The sequence below is a fragment of the Tachyglossus aculeatus genome, unplaced genomic scaffold (genome assembly GCF_015852505.1).
Source record: "Tachyglossus aculeatus isolate mTacAcu1 unplaced genomic scaffold, mTacAcu1.pri scaffold_115_arrow_ctg1, whole genome shotgun sequence".
NCBI lineage: Eukaryota > Metazoa > Chordata > Mammalia > Monotremata > Tachyglossidae > Tachyglossus > Tachyglossus aculeatus.
Window position 1 is genome coordinate 266949 of NW_024044847.1, and position 27096 is coordinate 294044.

At 45.8% G+C, this 27096-nt stretch overlaps 1 protein-coding gene across 1 annotated transcript; it reads right to left on the reverse strand.

Moving 5' to 3' along the window:
* Positions 1 to 7177: 7177 nt before the first annotated feature.
* On the reverse strand, positions 7178 to 25252 carry LOC119922625 (olfactory receptor 14A16-like). The gene is made up of 6 exons (XM_038742343.1): positions 24707 to 25252; positions 24533 to 24589; positions 23428 to 23514; positions 18683 to 18734; positions 17651 to 17724; positions 7178 to 7240 (listed from the first exon to the last, which is right to left on the reverse strand). The coding sequence occupies exons 1-6, from the start codon at positions 25250 to 25252 to the stop codon at positions 7178 to 7180; spliced, it is 879 nt and encodes a 292-aa protein (XP_038598271.1).
* Positions 25253 to 27096: the final 1844 nt, after the last annotated feature.

Here is a 27096-nt window from a genome sequence, read left to right on the forward strand (position 1 = left end):
AAGCTTACGAGTACCTAGTACTCAGGAGTGCTAAACCATGCATACAGTAAGCACTCATAAATTCCATTGACTGTTTCATTGATTAATGGCTATCTCCTCCTCTAGACTGTAAGGTCCTTGTGGACAGAGATCATGTTTACCAATTCTGTTACATTGTACTCTCCCAAGCACTTAGTACAGTACTCTGCACACAGTAAGTGCTCAATAAATACCTTAATTGATTGACAATTAACTCTAATTTTGTGCACAGAGAACGAATCTACCAAGCTGTGTGGCCTAGTTGATAGGGCATAGACCTGGGAGTCAGAAGGACTTAGGTTCGTGTCCCAGGTCTTCCACTTGTCTGCTGGGTTACCTTGGAGAAGTCATAAGTCATGTAACTTCTCTGTGTCTCAATTTTTTCAACCATAAAAAGAGGGTGAAATAGACTGTGAGTCCCATGTAGGAGAGGGACTGTATCCAACCTGATAAACGTGTATCTTCCCCAGTGCTTAGAACAGTGTTTGACATGTGGTTTAGTGGAAAGAGCATGGACCTGGGTCATGGATTCTCATCCCGGCTCTGCCACTTGTCAGTTGTGTGACTTTGGGCAAGTCACTTACCTTCTCTGTGCCTCAGTTACATCATCTGTAAATTGGGGTTTAAGACTTTGAGCCTCATGTGGGATAACCTGATAACCTTGAATCTACCCCAGCGCTTAGAACAGTGCTTGGCACATAGTAGGCACTTATGAAATACCATTATTACTATTATCATCGTCATATGTAGTAAGTGCTTAACAAACACCATAAAAACTGTTGTCCTGTACTCTCCCAAACACTTAGTACAATGCTGTGCACACAATAAGGCCTCAATAAATACCATTTATTGATTATTTGAACATAGGGTTGGGCTGGAGGGATGGTGGCAGGGTGAAGAGGGAGAGATTTCCGCTTAGATCTTTGCTCCAGTGACTCCTTCAGAGCTCAATTACTTGCCCACACCTCCTCAGGGGATAAGTCAAGCTCACAATGTCTCGTGGACATCTTTTTGCAGGCAGTAGGATCCCAAAGAGATGGGGATCGCCAGGGCCTCCTTAAAGCAGAAAAAGCCACCATCTTCTTGGCACCTCTACACCTCCAGCACCCCAAATCAGGGAGTAGGGTCATTGTCGGGATTTGGCTTGGGGTTTCAGCTCCCAGACAACATCCTCAGCTGCCTTTGGGACCCCAGATTCACGCATCTCTGTGGGTCCTGGACAGAAGACGCCTCTGGGAGCAGGCCCCAACCTGATGCCCAGTGGAGGGACCAGTCCAGTGGAGAGACTTGGGGTTGCCATCTCTGCAGTTTGCCCAGGTGTCCCGGGTAGGGGACAGAAGCAGGATCAGCCACAGGGTAATGTCCAGAGCCAGTTGCTATCCCTTTGACCAGTTCCTGCAGCTACATCACTGTATTCATGACCTTGAGGTCTGCCCAAGCCGGCCAGGAGAGATCTGTGGACAGGGTCACTGACGGGAGCTTTCCCCCCGGACTGGATAGAGGCATGTGGCTGGGGCCAAGGACCAAGAGCTGCGAGGGAGGGGGGAGGTGACACTACCTGGACAGAGGAACAGTATTTTTTTATATGTGAAAGAAGGTGTCAATGGGGAGAAGGGAGAGGAGGGAAGAGGAGGAGAGGAGAGGAAAGAAGAGAAGAGTAAACGGAGGTGGGGGCAGAGAGAGGAAAAGAGATGAGGAGGTGATGAGAGAGGAGAGGACAGGAAGGGAGAAGAAGGGTGGGGAGTGAACTAGAGGGGAGAGGAGAAGATTGGAGAGGAGTTGAGGATTGTTATTTGTTGCTGAGTGCACTGTTCAAGAGCTTGTACAGTGCTCTGCACACAGTAAGCTCTCAATAAATACTGAATGAATGGATGAAAAGCAAGGAGAGGAGAAGAGGAGAGGAAGAAAACTGGGGGAAGAAAGGGAGAAATGAAAAAAAGGCGAGGAGAGGGGATGGGAGGCAAGGAAGAGAGAGGATGAAAGGGGAGAGTAGAGGGGAGGAGAAGAAAGGAGAAAGGAGGAGAGGAGATAAGGAGGGGGAGAATAAATGAGTACCGAAGAGGAGAGGAGAAAAATGGTGGGGAAGTGGAGGAGGGAGAGGGGAGAAGATAGGAGAGGAGGTGAGGAGGAGATAGTAGAGAAGGAGGGAAGAAGAGAGAAGAGGAAAGGAAAGGATGAAAGGGGAGGGGAGAGGAAAGAAAAGAAGGGACAGAAGAAGAAAAGAGAGAATAGGGGAGGCGAGGGAACAGTAGAGGAGAAGAGTAGGCAAGGATAAGAGGAGAGAGGAGAAGAGAGGTGAGGGAAGAGGAAAAGAAAGAAGAGGGAAGGAGAAGGAATTCAATTCATATCAATAGTATTTATTGAACACTTACTGTGTGCAGAGCACGGTACTAAGCTCTTGGGAGAGTACAATACAACAATAAACAGACACATTTCCTGACCACCATAAATATAAGCAAATAAATACATAAATTACAGATCTGTGCATAAGTGCTGGGGGGCTGGGAGGAGGGAAAATGCAGGAAGTAAGTCAGGGAGACACAGAAGGGAGTAGGAGAAGATGAATGGGTGGGGGTATCTTGTCAGGGAAGGTCTCTTGGAGGAGAGGTACCTTCAATAAGGCTGTCAAGGCGGGGAGAGTAATTGCCTGTCGGATGTGAGGAGGGAGGGCGTTCCAGGCCAGAGGCAGGATGAAGGAGATGGGTCAGTGGCAAGACACACAAGGTCGAGGTACGGTGAGAAGGTTAACATTAGAGGAGCGAAGTGTGTGGGCTGGGTGGTAGTATGGGAGTAGCAAGGAGAGGTCGGAGGGGGCAAGGTCATTGAGTGCTTTAAAGCCAATTGTGTGGACTTCATGTTTGATGCAGAGGTAGATGGGTTCTTCGAGGAGTGGGGTGGCACGTTCTCACTGTTTTTGCAGAAAACTGATTTGGGCAGCATAGTACAGAAAGGACTGCAGTGGGGAAAGACAGGAGGTTTGGAGGTCAGCAAGGAGGCTGAAGCTGTAATCCAGGCAGAATAGGTTGAGTGATTGCTTTGATGTGATAGCAGTTTGGATGGAGGGGTAAGGGTGGATTTTAGAGATGTTGTGAAGGTGGGACAGACAGAATTCAGTGATGGATTGAATACATGGGTTGATTGTGAGAGAGGAGTCAAGGATAATGCCAAGGGTATGGGCTCGTGAGACCGGAAGGATGGTGTTGCTATCTACAGTGATGAGAAAGTCAGGGACAGGCTTTGGGTGGGAAGATAAAGGAGTTCTGTTTTAGACACGTTAAGGTTGAGGTGACGGGAGGACATTCAAGTAGAGATGTCTTGAAGGCAAGAGGAAACGCGAGACTGAAGAGAGGGAGAGAGATCAGGGCTGGAGATGTAGATTTGGGTATCATCTGCATTGAGGTGGCAGTTGAAGCCATGAGAGAGAATGAGTTTTCCAAGGGAGTGGGTGTAGAGTAGATGGAGAATAGAAGGGGTCCCAGAACTGAACTATGAGGGACCCCCATATTTAGGGAGACAGAAGAGGGACCCACAAAAGAGACTGAGAATGAACGGCCACTGAGACGAGGAGAAACTTGAGAAAACAGTCAGTGAAGCCAAGGTTGGATAACATTTCCAGGAAAAAGATACTCTCCACAGTGTCGAAGCCAGCCTAGAGGTAGAGAAGGATTAGAATAGAGTTGTGGACGTTGGACCTGGCAAGAAGGAGGTCATTGGTGACCTTTGAGAGGGCTGTTTCTGTAGAGTGAAGGGTACAGAATCCAGGGAAAGAAGGGAAGACGAGGTGAGAGAAGGAGAGGAGGTAAGAAGAAGAGGAGAGAGGAGAGGAGAGGGGAAGGACAATGAGAGGAGGGGAGATGAGTGTGTAGGAAGGATTGATGATGATGATGATGATGGTATTTGTTAAGCACTTACTATGTGCAAAACACTGTTCTAAGCGCTGGGGAGGTTACAAGGTGATCAGATTGTCAGACGGGGGGCTCACAGTTTTAATCCCCATTTTCCAGGTGAAGTAACTGAGTCACAGAAAAGTTAAGTGACTTGCCAAAAGTCACACAGCTGACAGCTGGTGGAGCTGGGATTTCAACCCATGACCTCTGACTCCAAAGCCCGTGCTTTGGAATGAGGATGCAATGAAAGCAAAGAGAAAGAGACAAGATTCAGCACTTTTCCACATTAAAAAAAAAATATTTTATGTATCTATTAATTTGAGTACATTAACCGTTTCGTCCTGAAGTTGTGTTTTTTTGCGGGGGTTGGGGGGGAAGAGGGCTGCTTTATCTTTGTTTATTGTACAGCTTTAACTGTTGTGAATTATTTTTCTCTGTGCATCTTTTCTGTTAGATGGTAAGCTCCTTGAGGGTAGAAAACATGCATCTTGCTACTGCTGTACTATCTCATGTTTTTTTTTCAGTGACTAGCCCTCTAGAAGCATACAGTAAATCATCATCATCAATGATATTTATTGAGCAGTTCCTGCATGCAGTGCATTGTACTAAGCGCCTCAGAGGTTACATTACAACAGAGTTGCTAGACCCGTTCCCTGCCACTGTGCCTCCTCTCCGTTTCCTGCTCTGCCTTCTTGCTACCTGGGTCATGATAGGCATGATGGCATCTTGGTACCCCTTCACCCTCTCTACCATGCCCCTTCGCTGGGAACTGGGCAGTGTGAGCAGGGTGTCATCTGGGACGTAAGACAGTGCCCTTCCCTATGCCCTTCTTACACCAGCCTCTCTATTTTGTAGTGAGGGAGACAACAATGATAATAATAATAACGATAACAATAATAATTATAACAACAATAATGGTTTTAGTTAAGCACTTACTATATGCCAGGCACTATACTAAGTGCTAGGTTAGACACAAGCAAATCGGGTTTGGCACAGTCCCTGTCTCACATGGGGCTCACAATCTCAATCCCCATTTTAAATATGAGATAACCGAGGCCCAGAGACGTTAAGAGTGACTTTCCCAAGGTCACACAGCAGACAAGTGGTGGAGCCCGGATTAGAACCCCTGACAACAAAAGGGCAAGTGTCAAATCAATTTTCTAGAGACCATTCTGGTCACTCCTGTTCATCCCTATGCCCCCAGCTCTTGTAAATATCCCCTGTAACAATAATGATAATAGTGATAATAGTGGTATTTTTAAGTGTTTACTATGTTCCAAGCACTGTACTAAGTGTTGGGGTAAATACAAGCTAATCAGATCCCACACTGGGCTCACAGTCTAAGTAGAAGGGAGACCAGTCATTGAATCCCTATTTTTCAGAAAAGGGAACAGAGGCAGACAGAAGGAAATTGACAGGCAAAAGCTCACAGCAGGCAAGTGGTTGGGCCAGGATTAGAACTCAAGACCTCGGACTCCCAGGGCTGAGCTCTTTCCATTAGGTAATACTGCTCTTCATTTCAGTCTTAGTCCATCATAGCATCAATAGTGATGGTATTTATTAAAATCATGAATAAGTGCCAGAGCATTGGAGTAGTTGCAGGATAATCCTATCTGACACAGTCCCTGTATCACATGGGGTTGCCAGGCCAAGATGAAGGGAGAACAGGTTTCTTATCCCCATTTTAAGGATGTGAAAACTGAGGGCCAGAGAGGTTTTATCCATGGGCACACAGCAGGCCACTGGCAGAGCTGGGATTAGATTTGGGTCACTTGAATCCCAGGATGATGTGTTTATTCCATTATGTGGTGTCTTTCTTCCTCTGTACTTACTCTCTTTCCTTCAATTTCAAAGGAGTGGGATATCCCATGTAACAATAATAATGAAAATTGTAGTATTTGTTAAACACTGACTTTCAGGCACTCTACTAAGTGAGGAGGTTTATACAAGATAATCAGGTTGGACACAGTCTACATCCCATATGGGGATCACAGTCTTAATCTTTATTTTACAGAGGAGGTAACTGAGGTCCATAATAAGTGAGTTGCCTAATGTCACACAGCAGGCAAGGAGCGGAGCTGGGATTAGAACCCAGGTCTTTCTGACTCCCAGGTCTGAGCTCTATCCAATAGGTCACACCACTTCTCACCTATGCTAGGTGCAACTGCCCTCAAGCAATGCTGGAAACCTGGATTCCTCTTCCATCTTCCACTTTAGTGTCAACATTGCCTCCATTTTCTTCCCTTGTTTCTTCTCCCTAGGCAAGCAACAAAACCTCTACGGAAATGGCCAATCACACATTTTTGCTGGAATTCCTCCTCCTGGGATTCTTGGAGGTCCGGGAGCTGCAGCTGGTCCACACCGCATTGTTCCTCCTTGTCTACCTGGAGGCCCTGATGGGGAATCTCCTCATCTCCTTGACTGACTCCTCCACACCCCCATTTTGTCTTGTTGTCTGTCTTCCCCTTCTGAACTGTGAGTCCGTTGTTGGGTAGGGATTGTCTCTATATGTTGCCGAATTGTACTTCCCAAACGCTTAGTACAGTGCTCTGCACACAGTAAACGCTCAATAACTACGATTGAATGAATGAATGTAGTTCTTTCTCAAGCACCTGTCTGTCCTCGATCTCTGCTACGTCTCCATCACCGTCCCCTAATCCATCCACAACTCCCTGACTGACCATAGACCCATCTCCTCCCTGGGCTGCGCTGCCCAAATCTACTTTGAATTCACTGGATATCGCCCCGCTCACAGTGATGCCCTATGACCGCTACGTGGACATTTGTCACGCCCTGCGCTATGACGTCATCATGGGCGGAGGGGCCTGTGGGCAGATGACCGCCATCTCCTGTCTCAGTGGAGCTCTCTCTTGTCTCATACACACCGTTAACATCTTTCTCTTGCCTTTTTGTGACTCCATCATAATCCGCCAGTACTTAAGCGACATCCTCCACCTATTACCTATGTCCTGCTCTCTCTCCATTCTGCCAGAATTGGTCATGATAGGCATTAGCGTCATGTTGGATTTTGGCTGCTTCCTGTTCATGGAGGTTTCCTATTTCCACATCTTGTCCACTGCACTGAGTATCCCGTCTGCGTAGGCCAGACCCAAAGCCTTCTCCACCTGCCTGCCCCATCTCACTGTGATAGCCATATTTTTCTCCTGTGGATTTATTGCCAACTTATAAATGTTCTCTGATTCCCCTTCATTGCTGAACATGCTGGTATCTGTGTTCTATACGATACTACCCCCCACACTCAATCCCCTCATCTACAGCCTGAGGAACAAAGACATGAAGGTTGCCCTGGGCAGGGTCCTCAAGGGGAAATCTCCCTGAAAAGCAGGGTGGTCTAATGGATATAACTCAAATCTGGGCGTCGGAAGACCTGGGTTTTAATCCCAGCTCTGCCAAGTGCTTGCTGTATGACCTTGGACAATTCCCTTCAGTTCTCGGGACCTCAGGTTCCTCAACTGTAAAATGGGGATCCCATACCTCCTCTACCTCCTACCTAGACTGTGAATCCCATTTGGGACAAGGACCCTGCCTGACCTGATTAACTTGCATCAACCCCAGGACACATAGTGACTTCTTCCTCTTGCCTTTAAGACATCTCTAGTTGGATGTCCTCCTGTCATCTCAAGCTTAACATGTCCAAAATTAACTCATTTTCCCACCCAAACCCTGTCCTACCCTTGACTGTCCCATCACTGTAGATGACACCAACATCCTTCCTGTCTCAAAAGCACCTAACCCTGGCATTACCTCTGATTCCTCTCTCTCGTTCAACCCACATATTCAATCCAGCACTAAATCCTGTCATTCATTCATTCATTCGTTTGTATTTATCTCTAGAGCACTCTATTAAGCACTTGTAAAAGCATGATATAACAATAAACAGTGACAGTCCCTGCCCATAACGAGCTCCCACCTTTAAAACATCCCTAAAATCAAACATTCCTCCCCAGCCAAAACTGCTTCCACATTAACGCAAAGACTCATTGCATCAGGCCCGGACTACGTCATCAGCCTCCTTGCTGACATCTCAATCCCCTGTCTCTCCCCACTCCAGTATATACTTAACTCTGCTGCCCCAATCATTTTTCTTCGAAAACGTTCAGGATATATTCCTCCACTCCACAAGAAACTCCAGTGGTTACCCGTCCACCTCTGTATCAGACAAAAACTCCTCATCATTGACTTTAAAGCACTACATCACCTTGCTCACTCTTTCCTCACCTAACTACCCTTTCCCCAATCCAGTACTCACACTTTGCTCCTGTAGTGCTAACTCTGTGCCTCATTTTTTCCTGTCCTGCCATGGGCCCCTGGCTCATGTCCTGCCTATGGCCTGTAATGCCCTTCCTCCTCAAATCTGACAGGCATTTACTCTCCCCGCGTTTAAAGCCCTATTGAAGGCACATCACCTCCAATAGACCTTTCCAGACAAGACCCCTCTTATCCTCTTTCCCCACTTCCTTCTGCTTTGCCCTGACTTGTTTCCTTTGCTCTTCCTCTTACCCAGCCCCATAGCACTTATGCACACATCCAATTTATTCACTACTATTGATGTCTTTCTCCACTTTCTAGCCTGTAAGCTCACTGTGGGATGGGACTGTGTCTGTTTATTGTTGAATTGCACTTTCTCAAATGCGTACTACAGTGCTCTGCACACAGTAAGTGCTCAATAAATATGATTGAATGAGTAAATGTAAAAAAAACCTCTCCTCCTATTTCATTTGGGAGGCGCTGAGGCCAAGTGGAAAGAGCAAGGGTGAGCCAGAAGACCCAAGTTCTAATCCTGGCTCTTCCATTAGCCTGCTGCGGGACCTTGGGCAAGCAACATAACCTCTCTGACTCAGTTTTGTTCTCTGGAAAATGAAGATAAAACATCTTATCTCCCTCCATTTTAGCTACTGAACCCTGTGTGGAACAGGAACTGTGTCTGAATGGAGTCTTCTGTTCCTCTCTCCTCAGGACCCTACTGCTATTTTTATTATTATGATATTTGTTAAGCACTAACTATGTGCTCTACTAAGCTCTCAGATAGCTACAAAGTAATCGTCAGACATAATTCATTTCCCATATGGGGGTCATGGTCTAAGTAAGGGGGAGAACTGGTATTGAATCTGCATTTTACAAATGAGGAAACTGAGTCACAGAACATTGTATATGGGTTTCGTGGTCTAATGATAACATAATAATGGTATTTGTTGAGTGCTTACTTTGTGTCAAGCACTGTTCTAAGTGCTGGGGTAAATACAAGCGAATCGGGTTGGACACAGTCCCCATCCCACATAGGGCTCACAATTTTAATTCCCATTTTATAGGTCAGGTAATTAAGGCCCAGAGAAGTGAGGTGACCTTCCCAAAGTCACACAGCAGACAGGTGTCCGAGGGGGATTAGAACCAGGTCCTCTGACTCCCAGACCCATGCTCTATCCACTAGGCTATGCTGCTTCTTGGTTCTAAGTGGGATGGAGTGGGGTTTAATCCCAATTTTACAGATGAAGAAACTGAGGCCTGTAAAAGTGACTTATCCAAGGTCAAAATGCTGGTAAATGGCAGAACTGGTAATAGAACCCAGATCCTCTGACTTTCAGGTCCATGCTCTTTCCATTAGACCAAGCTGCTTCTTTGTTTTGATTGTTTTTAATTGGTATGCATCTGTCACTTTCTTATGTTGTTGTAGGGTTTTTATTATGAGAAGCAGCATGGCCTACCGTCAAAAGCATGGGTTTGGTAGTCAGAGGACGTGGGTTCTAATCCTGACTCCATCACTTGTCTGCTGTGTGACCTGGGAAAAATCAATTCTCTGTACCTCAGTTACCTCAGCTGTAAAATGGGGATTAATACGGTTAGCCCCATGTGGTGTAAACGCGGTGTGGGCAGGGAATGTGTCTGCTAATTGTTATGTTGTAATTTCTCAAGCACTTAGTACAGTTCTATGCACACAGCAAGCACTCAATAAATAGGATTGAATGAATTATTAAATGAATGACAAGAACTGTGTCCAACCTGATTACGTTGTATCTACTCCAGCACTTAAAAACAGTGCTTGGCATACCGTAAGTACTTAACAATTACCATGAGTATTGTTATTATTATTATTACTTCTCTATTTTCGTGTTTCACAAGTTCCCCTCTCCCCCATTTTATACTTAGAATCTGAATCCTTTGAGGGCCGGGAGCCATGTCTAATTCCCACCTGAATACTCTCTCCCAGATTATTACAATACAGTTGACAAAGTGAGCACTTAATGCATACTATTACTATGACTACTAGTATTGTTCCAATGCAGTCCTTTGGCACAGAGTAATGGCTTATTAACAATGCCAATAGTAATAGTCCTTATGATAATTGTCATCATTGTTTGAAGTTACTGTGCATCCTGAAAAATGTCTTTATTTTCCTTCAGAATCTGTTATCCCTTTTTTCTATTCACTCCCTTCAAGGATGCAACCAGGTAGTTGGATATAGATACTAATTCCTCAGGCTGTGAGTCGTTAAAAAGATTCAAGGGCCAGGATATGGGTTTTAGACATGGAAAAATGACGAGGGTTGCTACAGAATGGCCTAGTAGATAGAGCATGGGCCTGGGACCCAGACGATCATGGGTTCTAATAAGAGATTTCTGCTGTGCTACCTTAAGCTAGTCACTTAGCTTCTCTGTGCTTCAAATAGCTCATCTTTAAAATGGGGATTGAGACTGTGAGCCCCACATGAGGCAGGGACTGTGTCTAACCGGATTTACTTGTCTCCACCACAGTGCTTGGTGTAGTACCTGGCACATAGTAGGTACTAAAATACAATAATTATTATTACTCTTATTACTTCACTCATGAGTACTTCTGATCTCAGCCCTGATCACAGCCCTCAGCCCTGATATCGTCCCCACATATTAGAATGCTATGTGGACTAGAGAAGCAGCATGACTTCCCACCTGACTCCTCACTCACACTCCTTTCCCCTGTAAATCTATATTACTCCCTCACAGAGATCTCCGCTCTCTTGACCCCATCCATCTTTCTGAGCGCCTCACACCCCACCTCGCCTCCCTTTCCTCTCTACCCAATCTTGATGATCAGATTACTGCTCTCGACTCTACCCTTTCTAATCAGCTAGACTAGCTCGCTCCCCTTTCCCTTCGCCGCTGTCTTACCACTAACACACAGCCCTGGATCACTCTAACCGTCCCCCTCCTTCACTCCTATGCTCGAGCTGCTGAACGCTGCTGGCGAAAGTCTAAACACCATGCCAACCTCGTTAACTTCAAGTTTATCCTTTCCTGCCTTAACTCTGCCCTCTCCTCTGCCAGGCAAAGCTATTTCTCCTCCCTTATTGACACCAATATCCATCATTCCCGTCAGCTCTTCCATAAATTCAACTCCCTTCTCAGACCTCCGGTTCTTCCCCCTCCTCCTTCCCTCACCCCCAAAGATCTGGCCTCTTACTTCATTAATAAGATTAAATCCATCAGGTCTGAGCTCCCAAAAGTTACTCCCCCCTTCTCCAACAGCCCAGCTCTCAACGCTCTCCGCTACTCTCCCATCCTTCCCAGCAGTATCCTCAGAGGAGCTCTCCTCCCTCCTAAGTGCTACTCCGCCCACCTGTGCTTTTGACCCCATTCCCTCTCATCTTATGAAATCTCTCTCCATCCATTCTCCCCTTCTTAACTTCCATCTTCACCTGCTCACTCTCCACTGGTTCCTTCCCCTCTGCCTTTAAACACGCCCACGTCTCTCCCATCCTAAAACACCCTCTCTTGACCCCACCTCACCTTCTAGTTATCACCCTATTTCCCTCTTACCAATCCTTTCCAAACACCTTGAACGAGTCGTCTACACGCGCTGCCTCGAATTCCTCAACGCCAACTCTCTCCTCGACCCCCTCCAATCTGGCTTCTGTCCCCTACATTCCACGGAACATGCCCTCTCAAAGGTCACCAATGACCTCCTGCTTGCCAAATCCAACGGCTCATACTCTATCCTAATCCTCCTCGACCTCTCAGCTACCTTCGACACTGTGGACCACCCCCTTTTCCTCAACAGGCTATCCAACCTTGGCTTCACAGACTCTGTCCTCTCCTGGATCTAATGTTATCTCTCTGGCCGTTCATTCTCAGTCTCTTTTACGGGCTCCTCCCCCACCTCCTATCCCCTTACTGTAGGGGTTCCTCAAGGGTCAGTTCTTGGTCCCCTTCTGTTCTCGATCTACACTCACTCCCTTGGTGAACTCATTCGCTCCCACGGCTTCAACTATCATCTCTACGCTGATGACACCCAAATCTACATCTCTGCCCCTCCCTCCAGGCTCGCATCTCCTCCTCCCTTCAGAACATCTCCATCTGGATGTCTGCCCGCCATCTAAAACTCAACATGTCCAAGACTGAACTCCTTGTTTTCCCTCCCAAACCCTGCCCTCTCTCTGACTTTCCCATCGCTGTTGACGGCACTACCATCCATCCCGTCTCACAAGCCCGCAACCTTGGTGTCATCCTCGACTCCGTTCTCTCGTTCACCCCTCACATCCAAGCCGTCACCAAAACCTGCCGGTCTCACCTCCGAAGCATCGCCAAGATCCGCCCTTTCCTCTCCATCCAAACCGCTAATCTGTTCTTTCAAGCTCTCATTTTATCCCGTCTGGATTGCTGCATCAGCCTCCTCTCCGGTCTCCCATCCTCCTCTCTCCCCCCACTTCAATCCATACTTCACGCCGCTGCCCGGATCGTCTTTCTCCAGAAACGCCCTGGGCATGTTTCTCCTCTCCTCAAAAATCTCCAGTGGCTACCAATCAACCTACGGATCAGGAGTAGGCCTCACCCTCGGCTTCAAAGCTCTCCATCACCTCGCCCCCTCTTACCTCACCCCGCTTCTCTCTTTCTACAGCCTAGCCCACACCCTCCACTCCTCTGCCGCAAATCTCCTCACCGTGCCTCGTTCTCGCCTGTCCCACCATCGACCCCCGGCCCACGTCATCCCCCGGCCTGGAATGCCCTCCCTCCCCACATCCGCCAAGCTAGCTCTCTTCCTCCCTTCCAAGCCCTACTGAGAGCTCACCTCCTCCAGAAGGCCTTCCCAGACTAAGCCCCCTCCTTCCCGCTCTCCCTCCTCCCCTCCCCACCCCCTCCGCCTTACCTCCTTCCCCTCCCCACAGTACCTGTATAAATGTATATATGTTTGAATGTATTTATTACTCTATTTATTTATTTATTTTACTTGAACATATCTATTCTATTTATTTTATTTTGTTAATATGTTTCGTTTTGTTCTCTGTCTCCCCCTTCTAGACTCTGAGCCCACTGTTGGGTAGGGACTGTCTCTATATGTTGCCAATTTATACTTCCCAATCTCTTAGTACAGTGCTTTGCACACAGTAAGCGCTCAATAAATGTGATTGAATGAATGAATGAATGAGTGGAAAGTATCAGAGGACCTGGATTCTAATTCTGGCTCTTCTTAATTCCTTGCTGTGTGACCTTTGACAAGTCACTTCACTTCTCTGGATTTTGGCTCTTCTTAATTCCTTGTTGTGTGACCTTGGACAAGTCACTTCACTTCTCTGTGCCTCAGTTATCGCATCTGTAAAATGAGGATTCAATTCCTGTTCTCCCTTCTTCTCCATGCTCCTCTTTCTCACATAGTTAGACCCCCGAGAAACTCTCCTAGGGAAATGGAATTCTGTTTCCCTTGCTCCCATGGGAATCAATTAATCTATCGCATTTATCAAGTTCTTACTGAGTGCAGATTGCTGTACTAAGCACTTGGGAGAGGACAATACAACAGAATTGGTGGACACATTCTCTGCTCACAAGAAGCTTACAGTCTATAGGGAAGAAAGTGCTCTCTCTTTGCAGCACTGTGCATCTCCCCAAAATGGCCCTGAGGAGCTGCTACCAAGATCCCTGAATCAATCAATCAATCAATCAATCAATCAATCGTTTGCATTCATTGAGCTCTTATCGTGTGCAAAGCACTGTATTAAGCACTTGAGAGAGTACAATGCAACAGAGTTGGCAGACAAATTCCCTGCTCGCAATGATCTTTTAGTCTAGAGGGGGAGACAGACATTAATAGAAATGAATAAATTTTCGAAATGTGCATGCGTGTGGTGGTGCTGAGGACGGGGTGAATATCAATTACTTAGAGGAATGTTTAAAGTGAATGGGTAAAGCAGAAGGGATAGGGTGTTGGGGACAAGAGTTAGTCACCTGTACCGACCATCACATACTTCACTATTAAAATTTCCTTCCCTCTCCTCAGAGACAAGAACTGTATCTAATTCCCATCTGTGTAGTATCTCCCATGGTTCACTATAGTGCTCTGCACACAGTAAGTGCTTAATAAATATTATCACTACTATTAAAAGAGGGCTGTATCACGGAAGATCTCCTGGAGGAGATGTACTTTCAATAAGGCTTTGAAAGTGGGAAAAATGATTGTCTGTTGACTATTAAGAGGGAGGACATTCCAGTCTAGAGGCAAGGCATGGGCAAGGGGTCAGAGGTGAAATAGATGAGATTGCGATACAGTAAGCAAATTGGACTGAATGATGTCAACAGGTCCCATAGTCACCTCAATGCATGCTCAACAACTGTTCATTAGTAATAATAATGATAGTATTTGTTTAGTGCTTATTATGTGCTAAGCACTGTTATAAGTGGTGGGGCATATATGAGGTAATCACGTTGTCCCACGTGGGGCTCACAATCTTAATCACTATTTGACAGATGAGGTAACTGAGGCACAGAGAAGTGAAGTGACTTGTCCAAGGTCACACATCAGACAAGTGGTTTAGCTGGGATTAGAATCCATGACCATTGACTCCCAAGCTTGTGCTCTTGCCACTGAGCCATGCTGCTTCTGATGTGGTATTCTCTAAACTATGTGCCAAACACTGTACTAACCACTGGGGTAGATAACAATGTCATCAGATCAGGCACAGTCTCTGTTCCTGGAATTTTTAAAATGATATTTGTTAAGCACTTATTATGGGTCTAAAACTGCTCAAAGGACTGGGATAGATAAAAGTCAATTAGGTTGGACACAGTCCCTGTCCCACTTGGGGCTGATTTTCCCATTGTACAGTCATTCTGGATTTACCATCGTTTCAGAGTTTCCTACGGAGTGCTGGGTTAGATACAAGATAATCAGGTTGGACAGAGTCCATGTCCCATATGGGGTTCACAGATTTCACTCACATTTTAGATATGAGGAAACTGAAGCTAAGAAAACTTAAGTGACTTGCCCATTGTCAAGATTGCTTGTTCTTTTTAATTTAATGGTATTTGTTAAGCACTTACCTTACTCTGTGCTAGGCACTGTACTAAGCATTTTGGTAAAAACAAAATAATCAGAGTGGACGCATTCCATGTCCCACCTGGGACACAGTCTTAATCTCTGCTTTACAGATAAAGTAACTGAGGCACAGATTAAGTTAAGTGACCTGGTCTAGTGGAAAGAGCGAGGACCTAGGAGTCAGAAGATCTGGATTCTAATCCTGGATTTACCACTTACCTGCTGTGTGACCTGGGACAAGCCCCTTCACTTCTCTGTGTCTCAAATCCCTCTTCAGGAAAATGAGCCTCATGCAGGACAGGAACTGTATCCTTCAAACATGCCCATGTCTCTCCCAACATAAAAAACCCTCTCTTGACCCCATCTCACCTTCCAGTTATCCCCCATATCCCTCCTACCATTCCTTTCCAAACTCCTTGAACGAGTTGTCTACATGCGCTGCCTAGAATTCCTCAACAACAACTCTCTCCTCGATCCCCTCCAGTCTGGCTTCCGTCCCCTACATTCCACGGAACCTGCCCTCTCAAAGGTCACCAATGACCTCCTGCTTGCCAGATCCAACGGCCCATACTCTGTCCAAATCCTACTCGATCTCTCAGCTGCCTTCAACACTGTGGACCGCCCCCTTCTCCTCAACACGCTATCTGACCTTGGCTTCACAGACTCCGTCCTCTCCTGGTTCTCCTCTTATCTCTCCGGTCGTTCATTCTCAGTCTCTTTTGCAGGCTCCTCCTCCCCCTCCCATCTTCTTACTGTGGGGGCTCCCCAACGTTCAGTGCTTCGTCCCCTTCTGTTCTCTATCTACACGTACTCCCTTGGTGACCTCATTCGCTCCCACGGCTTCAACTATCATCTCTACGCTGATGACACCCAGATCTACATCTCTGCCCCTGCTCTCTCCCCCTCTCTCCAGGCTCGCATCTCCTCCTGCCTTCAGGACATCTCCATCTGGATGTCTGCCCGCCACCTAAAACTCAACATGTCCAAGACTGAACTCCTTGTCTTCCCTCCCAAACCCTGCCCTCTCCCTGACTTTCCCATCTCTGTTGACGGCACTACCATCCTTCCCGTCTCACAAGCCCACAACCTTGGTGTCATCCTCGACTCCGCTCTCTCATTCACCCCTCACATCCAAGCCGTCACCAAAGCCTGCCGGTTTCAGCTCCGCAACATTGCCAAGATCCGCCCTTTCCTCTCCATCCATACTGCTACCCTGCTCATTCAAGCTGTCATCCTATCCCGTCTGGACTACTGCATCAGCCTACTCTCTGATCTCCCATCCTCGTGTCTCTCCCCACTTCAATCCATAGTTCATGCTGCTGCCTGGATTATCTTTGTCCAGAAACGCTCAGGGCATGTTACTCCCCTCCTCAAAAATCTCCAGTGGCTACCAATCACTCTGCGCATCAGGCAGAAACTCCTCACCCTCGGTTTCAAGGCTCTCCATCACCTCGCCCCCTTCTACCTCACCTCCCTTCTCTCCTTCTACAGCCCAGCCCGCACCCTCCGCTCCTCTGCTACTAATCTCCTCACCGTACCTCGTTCTTGCCTGTCCCACCATCGACCCCCGGCCCACGTCATCCCCCGAGCCTGGAATGCCCTCCCTCTGTCCATCCGCCAAGCTAGCTCTCTTCCTCCCTTCAAGGCCCTACTGAGAGCTCACCTCCTCCAGGAGGCCTTCCCAGACTGAGCCCCTTCCTTCCTCTCCCCCTCGTCCCCCTCTCAATCCCACCATCTTACCTCCTTCCCTTCCCCACAGCAACTGCATATATGTATATATGCTTGTACATATTTATCACTCTATTTATTTATTTTACTTGTACATATCTATTCTATTTATTTTATTTTGTTAGTATGTTTGATTTTGTTCTCTGTCTCCCCCTTTTAGACTGTGAGCCCACTGCTGGGTAGGGACTGTCTCTATATGTTGCCAACTTGTACTTCCCAAGCGCTTAGTACAGTGCTCTGCACATAGTAAGCGCTCAATAAATAGGATTGATGATGATGATGATCCTACCTGACTTGTATCTATCCCAGAGCTTAGAACAGTTTTTGACACATAGTAAGAGCTAAACAAATATGAGCTAAACAAATACCATTAAAAGAAATCTGTTATCCCTCCTACTGTGAGCCCCATGTGAGGACCTGATTATCTTATATCTACACAGACTGCTTAGAACAGTATCTGGCTTATAGTCTGAGTTTAACAAATTCCCTAATTATTATTAAGAGGTGGAGCAGATAACCAGGAGGAGTAAAACGTTCAGAGTCACCAGAGCCTGGCGGGAGATGTGGAATCCCTCCTGCTCTCCAAGAAGCTAGTGGATTCAGTCAGAACACACTGAAACGGGTCACTATTCTGAAGCTGAGCAATTTTCAGTAACTGTGCAAAGCCACTGATATTTCTGTGCAGGTGGCCCTGAACAGAAGTTAATTTTCCCCCTTACAAGCCTCTTCATCGCCACCTTCATGTTCCTGTTGCTCAGGCTGCAGATGAAGGGGTTCAAGGCGGGGACACTGCCTTGTAGCACAAGGACACCAGCAGATCCAGCGTAGAAGGGGAGTTAGAGGGAGGCTTGAGGTAGGCAAAAAGTCCAGTGGAAAGAAAAAGTATTATGACAGCAAGTTGGGGCAGACAGGTGGCGAAGGCTTTGGATCGACCTTCTACAGCTGGCATCTTCATGACAGCAGAGAAGATACAGGTATAAAAAACATCGATGCCCAGAAATCACCAGAAGTCTAGAACAATACCCATGTTGAAGGGCACAACCTCTCTGAGAGTGTCCTGTAAGCAGGATATGAGGAGCAACTTGGGAATATCACAGAAGAACTGATGGATGTGATTGGACTCACAGAAGGAGAGACGGTGTCAGCTGGGTGTACCACCGCCGTCAGGTTACCAAAGAGCCATGAGGCAGTAACCATCTTCCCACAGGCCCCTCGGTCCATGATGACATCAGAGCGCAGGGGGCGACAGATGGCCACATAGCAATTGAAGGACATCGCCATAAGATGAACAGCTCTGCAGGTGAAGAGAAAAGCAAAGGGAAGACCTGAAAGAGGCAGCCTAAGAAAGAGATGGACTTCATTTCAGTCAACATGTTGAATATGGATTTGGCGGTGGTGGCTGCATTGATGATGAGATCGAGGATGAACAGATTCCTGAGGGAGAAGTACATGGGGGTGTGGAGGTGCTGGTTAAGGGCCATGACAGAGATGATGAGGAGACATCCCCTCGGGACCGCCAGGTAGACCAGGAGGAACAGGATGGCATGGACCAATCGCAGCTCCTGAACCTCTGAGAGTCTCAGGAGGAGGAATTCTCTCATCGTTATCATCATCATCATCAATCGTATTTATTGAGTGCTTACTATGTGCAGAGCACTGTACTAAGCGCTTGGGAAGTACAAATTGGCAACATATAGAGACAGTCCCTACCCAACAGTGGGCTCACAGTCTAAAAGGGGGAGGAGGCTCACAGTCTAAAATCGTTGTGTGATTGCTCATTTCCTTGGAGATCTGAGTCTCTCCCTGAAGAGGAAAACAAAGCAGAAGTGTGGATCAACTCTTGAGCATCAAGTGTTCCTAATGGCAGGTTTATTTATTATGGTGTTTGTTAGGTAATCGTTATGTGTCAAACACGGTTTTAAACACTAGGGTAGATAAAAGTTAATCAGATCGGTTACAGTTCCTGTCCCACAAGGGCCTCACAGTCTAAGTAGGAGGGAGAAAAGGTATTGAAAATCCATTATACAGCTGAGGAAGCTGAAGCAGAGAAAACTGAAGCGATTTGTCAAATATTACAAAGCGAACAAGTGACTAAGCCAGGATTAGAACTCAGGTCCTCTGACTCCCAGGCCCAGGTTCTTTCCCAGGCTCCCAGATTTCATTGCTTCTCAAAATCTACTTAAAAGACGTCTCTGAGCATCAAAGCTCTGCTCATGTTAAAACAGCTACAGTAGATGGAAGATATGAGGAGAATGGACAATAGCAGAATATCCAAAGAGTTGCCAGGTGGAGAGTTAATATTGAGAAACTGAGAACAAGGAGGGCAGAAGAAATGTTTTAAGGACACGGTAAAGCCAAACTTCAGACAGTATTGCATCTGAACTGAAACTGGGAGTCCATTGCTGAAGGTAGGTACACCAGAACAGAATCTTGCAATCAAGAAAGGAGTTGTTCTCTTCAAAACAAACCTTTGTAAGGCATGAGAGACAAGGAGGCAAATGAGAAAACAGCACCAAGCACTGCAAACACTAAGCATGACAACACATTCAGGGATTGTCCTTTTGTGTGTACAATGTGGTCTGTGGACTGTGGAATTTACATTGTCCTTTTCAGTTAAATGAGCACTTGTAGATAAATTTTACCATCAGTGGTGTGTGCATTGAAGGAGGTAACAAGAAGTGACAAAAGGTAGTAGTAGTAGCTGTAATAATTATAATGATATTTGTTAAGCACTTACTATGTGTCAAACATTCTGCTACACCCTAGGATTGATAAAAGATAATCAGTTCCCACGTGGGGCTCACAGTCTAAGCAGGAGGGAGAACAGGTATTGTATCCCCATTTTGCAGATGAGGGAACTGAAGCATAGAGAAATTAAGCGACTTTCCCAAAGTAATACAGCAAACTAGTGGCAGAACCAGGATTAGAACCTAAGTCCTCTTACTTCCAGACCCATGCTCTCTCTTTGAGACCACACTGCTTTGCCATAGTAGTAATGGTCTTTATTCAGCTCTAATCTGAGATCCCCCTCTCAGGATCACATTTGGAGAGTTTCCAGTATTGGAGAGTTTTCAGTATTCTACTAGTCTCAGCTATGGGAGGGAGAGTCAAGCAGAGGCCTACCCATTCCATTCCTATCTTGGGAACTGGCTAGCGAGTGAAAGGCTATCTGCTACAATGCAAAACATATCTGTGCTGGGCAGCAGCGACATGAGAGAGAGTCTAGGGTGAAGACTCAAGTTTACTTCATAGAAGAAGGCAATGATAAACCATTTCCATATTTTTAACAAGGAAACTGGATGAATACACTCACAGAACGATTGCAGATGGAGAGTGGGTCATTCTGGGAGAGATGTGTCTGTTGAGTCACTATGGGTCGAGACCACTCAACAGCTTAAGACAAGACGAGACAATCTTGGCTCTGCCACTTGACTGCTGCGTGACCTTGAGCAAGTCAATATAATTTCTCTGGGCCTCAGTTACCTCATCTTTAAAATAGTAATTATGACCACTATCCCCAAGCTTGACGTAGATTGTGTCTAACCTGGTTAACTTCTATCTACTCCAGCGCTACGTCCAGTGGTTGGCACATAGTAAGCACTTAACACATACCATTAAAAAAACCTCACACCACTTGTAATACACATTACTGTTTGTAATTCACATTACGAAAGCAATAGAATAAGTGCAACAAAAGCATATGATGTGTTCCCTGCCCACAGCAACTTACAGTCAAATAGGGGAAGAGTCAAGTGTCGATCTTTTCTGTTAGTTTATTGATGCAAAACAGTGTTCTGGAGACTACCTACTTCTTGCCTGTCGGTATCTTAATGAAACCTTTAGAAAAGGGATACCAAATGCAGAGTTGCAATGTCAAAGCAGTGGGAGGAGAGGGAATGAATCCTTCTGGGGCTGACTAACTGAACCAGAGAAACAAGGATATTAAAGAAGGATATTTGGAAGTCACTCCTATAAGGCCAGCACCATAAAGCCACCACCTCCCCTCAAGCAGACTATTAACTGTGTTATTTTTAAGTGCTTACTCTCTGCCGGGCACTGTACTAAGTCCTGGGGTGCATACAAGCAAATCGGGATGGACACCGTGCCTGTCCCATGTGAGTCTAACAGTTTCCATCCCAATTTTACAAATGAGTTAACTGAGGCAGAAAGAAGTGAAGTTACTTGTCCAAGGTCACACAGCAGGCTAATGGCAGAGCCAGGAATGGAACCCATGACCTAACTCCTATGCCTGTGCCCTATCCACTATGCTCTGCTGCTTTTATTAGCTGTGTTCCATCTGGATGGAGATTGGCAGGCCGTGGGAGGATCACATTTACTGGTGGCTAGGATGACACCGGCATCCCAACCTCTTTTCCTGCCCCCCTGGATGCTAAGTTGACATAGACATGGCTTTCTTCCAGTCCGCATGGTGGTCGTGGCAACACTAGTAAGGAAGCAACTCGTTTTCATTCATTCATTTAATCGTACTTATTGAGCGCTTACTATGTGTAGAGCACTGTACTAAGCGCTTGGGAAGTACAAGTTGGCAACGCATAGAGACGGTCCCTACCCAAGATCGGGCTCACATTCTAGAAGACTGTTTTATCCCTCCTGACATTATCACACGAGGCCAATTCTCCTGCACAGGAAAACAATCTTTGGAGCCCCATTCAGAGGAGAGTTGACAAATTGCCAGGGGGTACGGAAGCAGCAGGGGATAATGGGAATCAGGGGACCTGGGTTCTAGTCCCAGCTCTATCCTCTGCCTCATCCTCTGAGAATCTTCATCATTTCTACATCTCAGTGGCCTGAAATATCTCAAGAATACAATCGCTTTTACCTACCCAAAAGGGTTACCATAGTAATAACAAAAACAGCAGTAATAATCATAATAATATGTAACACTTGCTATGTGCCATGTTGTTCTGACCATTTTGAAACCTGTCCACGTGTTTTGTTTTGTTGTTTGTTTCTCCCTTCTAGACTGTGAGCCCGTTGTTGGGTAAGAGCCTTCTCTATGTGTTGCCGACTTGTACTCCCCAAGCGCTTAGTACAGTGCTCTGCACACAGTAAGCGCTCATAAATAAGATTGAATGAATGAATGAATGAATGAATACCGAAAAAATCAGATTGTACGCAATCAATCAGTCAATGCTATTTATTGAGTGTTTATCGTGTGCAGAGGATTCTGTTAATCCATTGATGGTAGTTATTGAGCACTTGCGTGTACAGAGCATTCAATCAGTGTCATTTACTAAGTCTGTGGGCTGGGTTGTAATAGGAATAGGGGAGTTCAGCACTGCGGAGACACTAAGGACAATACCACTGCAGTAGAATGGACTGGGGAGTCCAGCTTGGTGGAGCTTCCCAGGATAATATCCCCTGTATTCTATCGGATGACTCCTTTGCACCACCTAACCCCATGAAAGTAAGCTTCAGCGGTGGAGAGTCAAAATGAACTAATATCCTGAGAGACAAATCAATTAATCATATTTATTGAGCACTTACAAGGAGAGTAAGTGAATGAGACTGGGGTCAGTGTTGGAAGACAGGAGGGAGAGTGCAGCATCATGGCCTAGTGGATACAGCATGGGCCTGAGAGTCAGAAGGTCATGGGTTCTAATAACACTTTGCACTTGTCTGTTGTGTGACTTTGGGCAAGTCACTTCAATTCTCTGTGTCTCAGTTCCCTCATCTGTAAAATGAGGGTAAAGACTGTGAGCCCTATGTGGGACAGGGATTGTGTCCAACCCGATTATCTTGAATCTACCCCAGTGTTCAGAACAGTACCTGGAACATACTAGACATTTAACAAAAATCATAAGTATTAATAGCAGCAACAGCATTTGTTGTATTTATTGTATTGTATTTATTTATTTATTTATTTTACTTGTACATATCTATCCTATTTATTTTATTTTGTTAGTATGTTTGGTTTTGTTCTCTGTCTCCCCCTTTTAGACTGTGAGCCCACTGTTGGGTAGGGACTGTCTCTATATGTTGCCAATTTGTACTTCCCAAGCGCTTAGTACAGTGCTCTGCACATAGTAAGCGCTCAATAAATACGATTGATGATGATGATGATGATGATGTTGTAACAGTAGTAATAGCATTTATTGAATGGTATTTCTTAAGTTCCTATGATGTGCTAGACACTGTATTAAACACTGGCGTAGTGTAATGGATTGATTAGGGTTGTTTACAACTCCCGTGAAGGATGATTATAACTTCTACACCTATTTCTTGTTAGGGGTTAAAGGACTGTTGATTACTCACGTAAGTGAAAGTATTGTATAAAAAGGATGTCCTTGTTCTTGAGGCTCACCCAGCTCCGGGAGTCTGGCCAGCTCCTCGGACGGGGCGGACCCTTGGGAACAACGGCCCTTGTGTCAACATAGATACAAAAATAACCAAAGCTTGTCAAAACTAAGTTACATAAGTTGTTTGTCTCGGACTATAAAACTGGGAAAGTCCGGGAACTCACTCGAAGCCTCACCTGGGAGTGGATGCACTGCCCAGGGAATTTCCCGATTCTAGAGACTCTGGGTGAGCTGTCCCGGGGCTTCTCAGCTGAAGTGTTAACCTGGATGTAGCAGATGAATTAGGATCGGTGATGTATGAACCCCTTTGACTTTCTCGATTCTAGAAACTCCAGGTGAACTGCTGTTGACCTGGATGCAGCACTTGAATTAGGATCGGTGATGCATGAACCCCTTTGACTTTCCCGATTCTAGAAACTCCGGGTGAACTGTTGTTGACATGGATGTAGCAGATGAATTAGGATCAGTGATGCATGAACCCCTCTCTTGTTCTTGTTCTTTATCATTTGTTATTGATTAGTACTTAGTGCTTTGCTTATTGATGATAATAAAGCCTTTAATCTTAATAAGAGGCTCCAGCTGTTTCTGCTTCCCAAACTCTTCTCCGCTTCCTCAGGCAAAACAGGTAGATAGACGATGATCAGTTTAGATACAGTCCATGTCCCACAAGGGGCTTACAGTCTTAATCCCCATTTTAAAGATGAGGTAATTGGGGTACAACAAAGCAGCATGATCTATTGGAAAGATCCCTGGCCTGGGAGGTTCATTGGACCTGTATTCTAATTCCGGCTACACCACTTGCCAGTCAGTAAGTGAATCACTCAGTCAATTCTTTTATTGAGAGCTTACTACATGCAGAACACTGTACTAAGCATTTGGGAGAGTACAATATGATAAATGTATTCCCTGCCTAGAACGATTTTATGATCTGTGTGGCCTTGGATAAATCACTTCATTTCTCTGTGCATCAGTTACCTCACCTGTAAAGTGGGGATTAAGACCTGAGCCCTATTTGGGCGTGGACAGTGTCCAACCTGATTTGTTTGTATCTACCACATTGCTAAGTACAGTGCCTGGCACATAGTAAGGAATGAAGTGTGGTGATAACAAATGATGAAAATGTGTATGCATTTTGCCTCTGGGAATAATCTAAGCCAAATGGCAGACGTGCAAAGAATTCTCTCTTCTGCAAAATTTCCTCTTTAATAATTTTCCCACTGTGACCTTCATGTCCCTGTTCCTCAGGATGTAGATGAGGGGGTTCAGGGTCGGGAGGGGCACCATCTTGCAGAACACAGACACCAGAAGGTCCACAACTGAGCTGGAGTACGAGGGGGCCTTGATGTAGGCAAAGAACCTCATGGAGAGGAAAATAGTGATGAAGACGAGGTGGGGCAGGAAGGTGGAGAAGGCTTTGGACCGGCCTTCTGTGGCCGGCATCCTCAGCACAGTCACCATGGTAAGGACGTAGGAGATGACGATGCCGACGAAAAAGCAGAAGTCGAAAGTCACATTGATGTAGATGGGCACCACCTGTCTGAGGAGGTCAGAAGAGCAGGAGATGGTGAGTAACTGGGGGATGTCACAGACGAAATGGCCTACAACTCTGGACCCATAGAAGGAGAAGGTGCTGACTGCGTGTAATGCAGCAGACAGCCCCCTGCTCAGCAATGAACCGGCGGCCATCTTCAGACAGACCCCCCGATTCATGATGACCTCGTAGCGCAGGTGGTGGCAGATGGCCAAGTAGCCGTCGTAGAACATCACTGTGAGGATGACCAGCTCTGTAAAAGCTGATGAAATAGCCAAAAAATCCTGGAGGACACAGCTCATGAAACATATGGATCTGTCATTAGTCAGAGAGTTGTGAATGGATTTAGGAATGGTGACGGAGATGAGGCAGAGTTCAAGAACGGAGAGGTTTCTGAGGAACAAGTACATGAATGTGCGGAGGTGCTGGTCAAGGGCGGTGATGGCGAGGATGAGGAGATACCTCGTCATGGCCGCCAGATAGACCAGAAGGCACAGTGTACCATGTACCATCTGCCACTCCTGGATCTCTGAGAAAGCCAGGAGCAGGAATTCTGTCACTGTGGTGGCATTGGTAATCTCTTAGGGTGTCTGATTCACTAGCTGTGTTCAAGGAGGTGTAGGAAAGAAAATGAACCAACATCAGTTTCAGATATGTATTGTGCATATATATCAAGTATCAAATACCAAGATGGGAATCAAAGATCAAAGGTCCTGAAATGTGGTGCACGATAACGGCCACGAAGCTTATGCCATCAATCAATCAATCTGAGTGCTTACTGTTCACAGGGCACTGTACTAAGCACTTGAGTGTACAATACAAAAGAGTTGGTAGACATGTTCCCTTCTCACAACGAGTTTACAGTCTAGAGAAGTTGAAAGATATTAATATACATAAATAATTTGTAATATATAATTTACATATCTCATACAGTTGTATTCACTGAGCACTTACTGTGTGCAGAGCACCTTACTAAATACTTGTACAATATAATAAAGTTGGTATAAATGGTCCCCGCCCACACTGAGCTTACAGTTTAGAGAGGGAGTCAGACAATAGTATAAATAAAAAAATTGCAGATATTGCTGAAAACACTTTGGGGCTGAAGAAGGGGTGAACAAAAGGAGCAAATGAAAGTGCAAGGGTGGCATGGAAGAGAGTGGTTGGAGAGGACAGTAAGGCTTAGTCGGAGAAGGCCTTTTAGAGGAGATGGAGTTTTTATAAGATAGTTTAATAAGACTTTGAAATTGGAAGAGTGGTCACTGTCGGTTATGAAGAGGAAGGGTGTTCCAGGCCAGAGGCAGGATGTGGGCAAGAGGTCGGAGATGAGATAGACAAGACTGAGGTACAGTGAGTAGGTTGGCACCAGCGGGCAAAATTCATTAGTATTTATTGAGCACTTACCATATCAAGTGCTTGGATAGTACAATTCACCAACACAGGCAATCCCTGCCCACAATTGGCTTAATAGAAGGGTGGAGACAGACATCAAAACAAGTAAAAAGGCATCAATAAATACCATCAATATAAATAAATAGAATTATGAATATATACACATCAAAACAGGTAAGCAGGAACTAATTTAAATAAATAGAATTATAGATATGTGCAGATATGGACAAGTGCTGGGAGGTTAGGCAAAGAGCGAGTCGGGGCGATGGGGAGGGGAGAGGGAGCTGTAGAAAAGGGGGACAGTCTGGGAAGGCCTCATGGAGGAGGTGAGCCTTCAGTAGAGATTTGAAGGGGGGAAGTGTGATCAGTGGATTTGAACAGGGAGGGCATTCCAACCAGTGGTAGGACATGGGCCAGAGGTCAATAGTGGGACAGGGAAGAACGAGGCACATTGAGAAGGTTTACCACCGGAGGAGTGGAGTGTGTGGGCTGGGATGTAGAAGTAGTGAAGGGAGGTGAGGTAGGAGGAGGCGAGGTGACGGACAGCCTTGAAGCCGAGAGTGAGGAGTTTTACCTCCTTCCCTTCCCTACAGCACCTGTATATATGTATATATGTTTGTACATATTTATTACTCTATTTATTTATTTATTTATTTTACTTGTACATATCTATTCTATTTATTTTAATTTGTTAGTATGTTTGGTTTTGTTCTCTGTCTCCCCCTTTTAGACTGTGAGCCCACTGCTGGGTAGGGACTGTCTCTATATGTTGCCAATTTGTACTTCCCAAGCGCTTAGTACAGTGCTCTGCACATAGTAAGTGCTCAATAAATGCGATTGATGATGATGATGAATTAAGCACTTGGTACAGTGTTCTGCACACAGTAAGTGATCAATAGATATGATTGAATGAATGAAAAAA

Bases quoted from the DNA above. Each gene is read 5' to 3' on its own strand.
- LOC119922625 (XM_038742343.1), bottom strand. From the start codon at position 25,252: ATGACGAGGTATCTCCTCATCCTCGCCATCACCGCCCTTGACCAGCAC. The intron at 17,725-18,682 runs GTGAGCCTCCTC...TTGTGCTACAAG, and splicing joins TCACACAACGATTTTAGACT to GCAGTGTCCCCGCCTTGAAC. The intron at 7,241-17,650 runs GTAAGGGGGAAA...CCTGCTTTTCAG, and splicing joins AGGTGGCGATGAAGAGGCTT to GGAGATTTCCCCTTGAGGAC.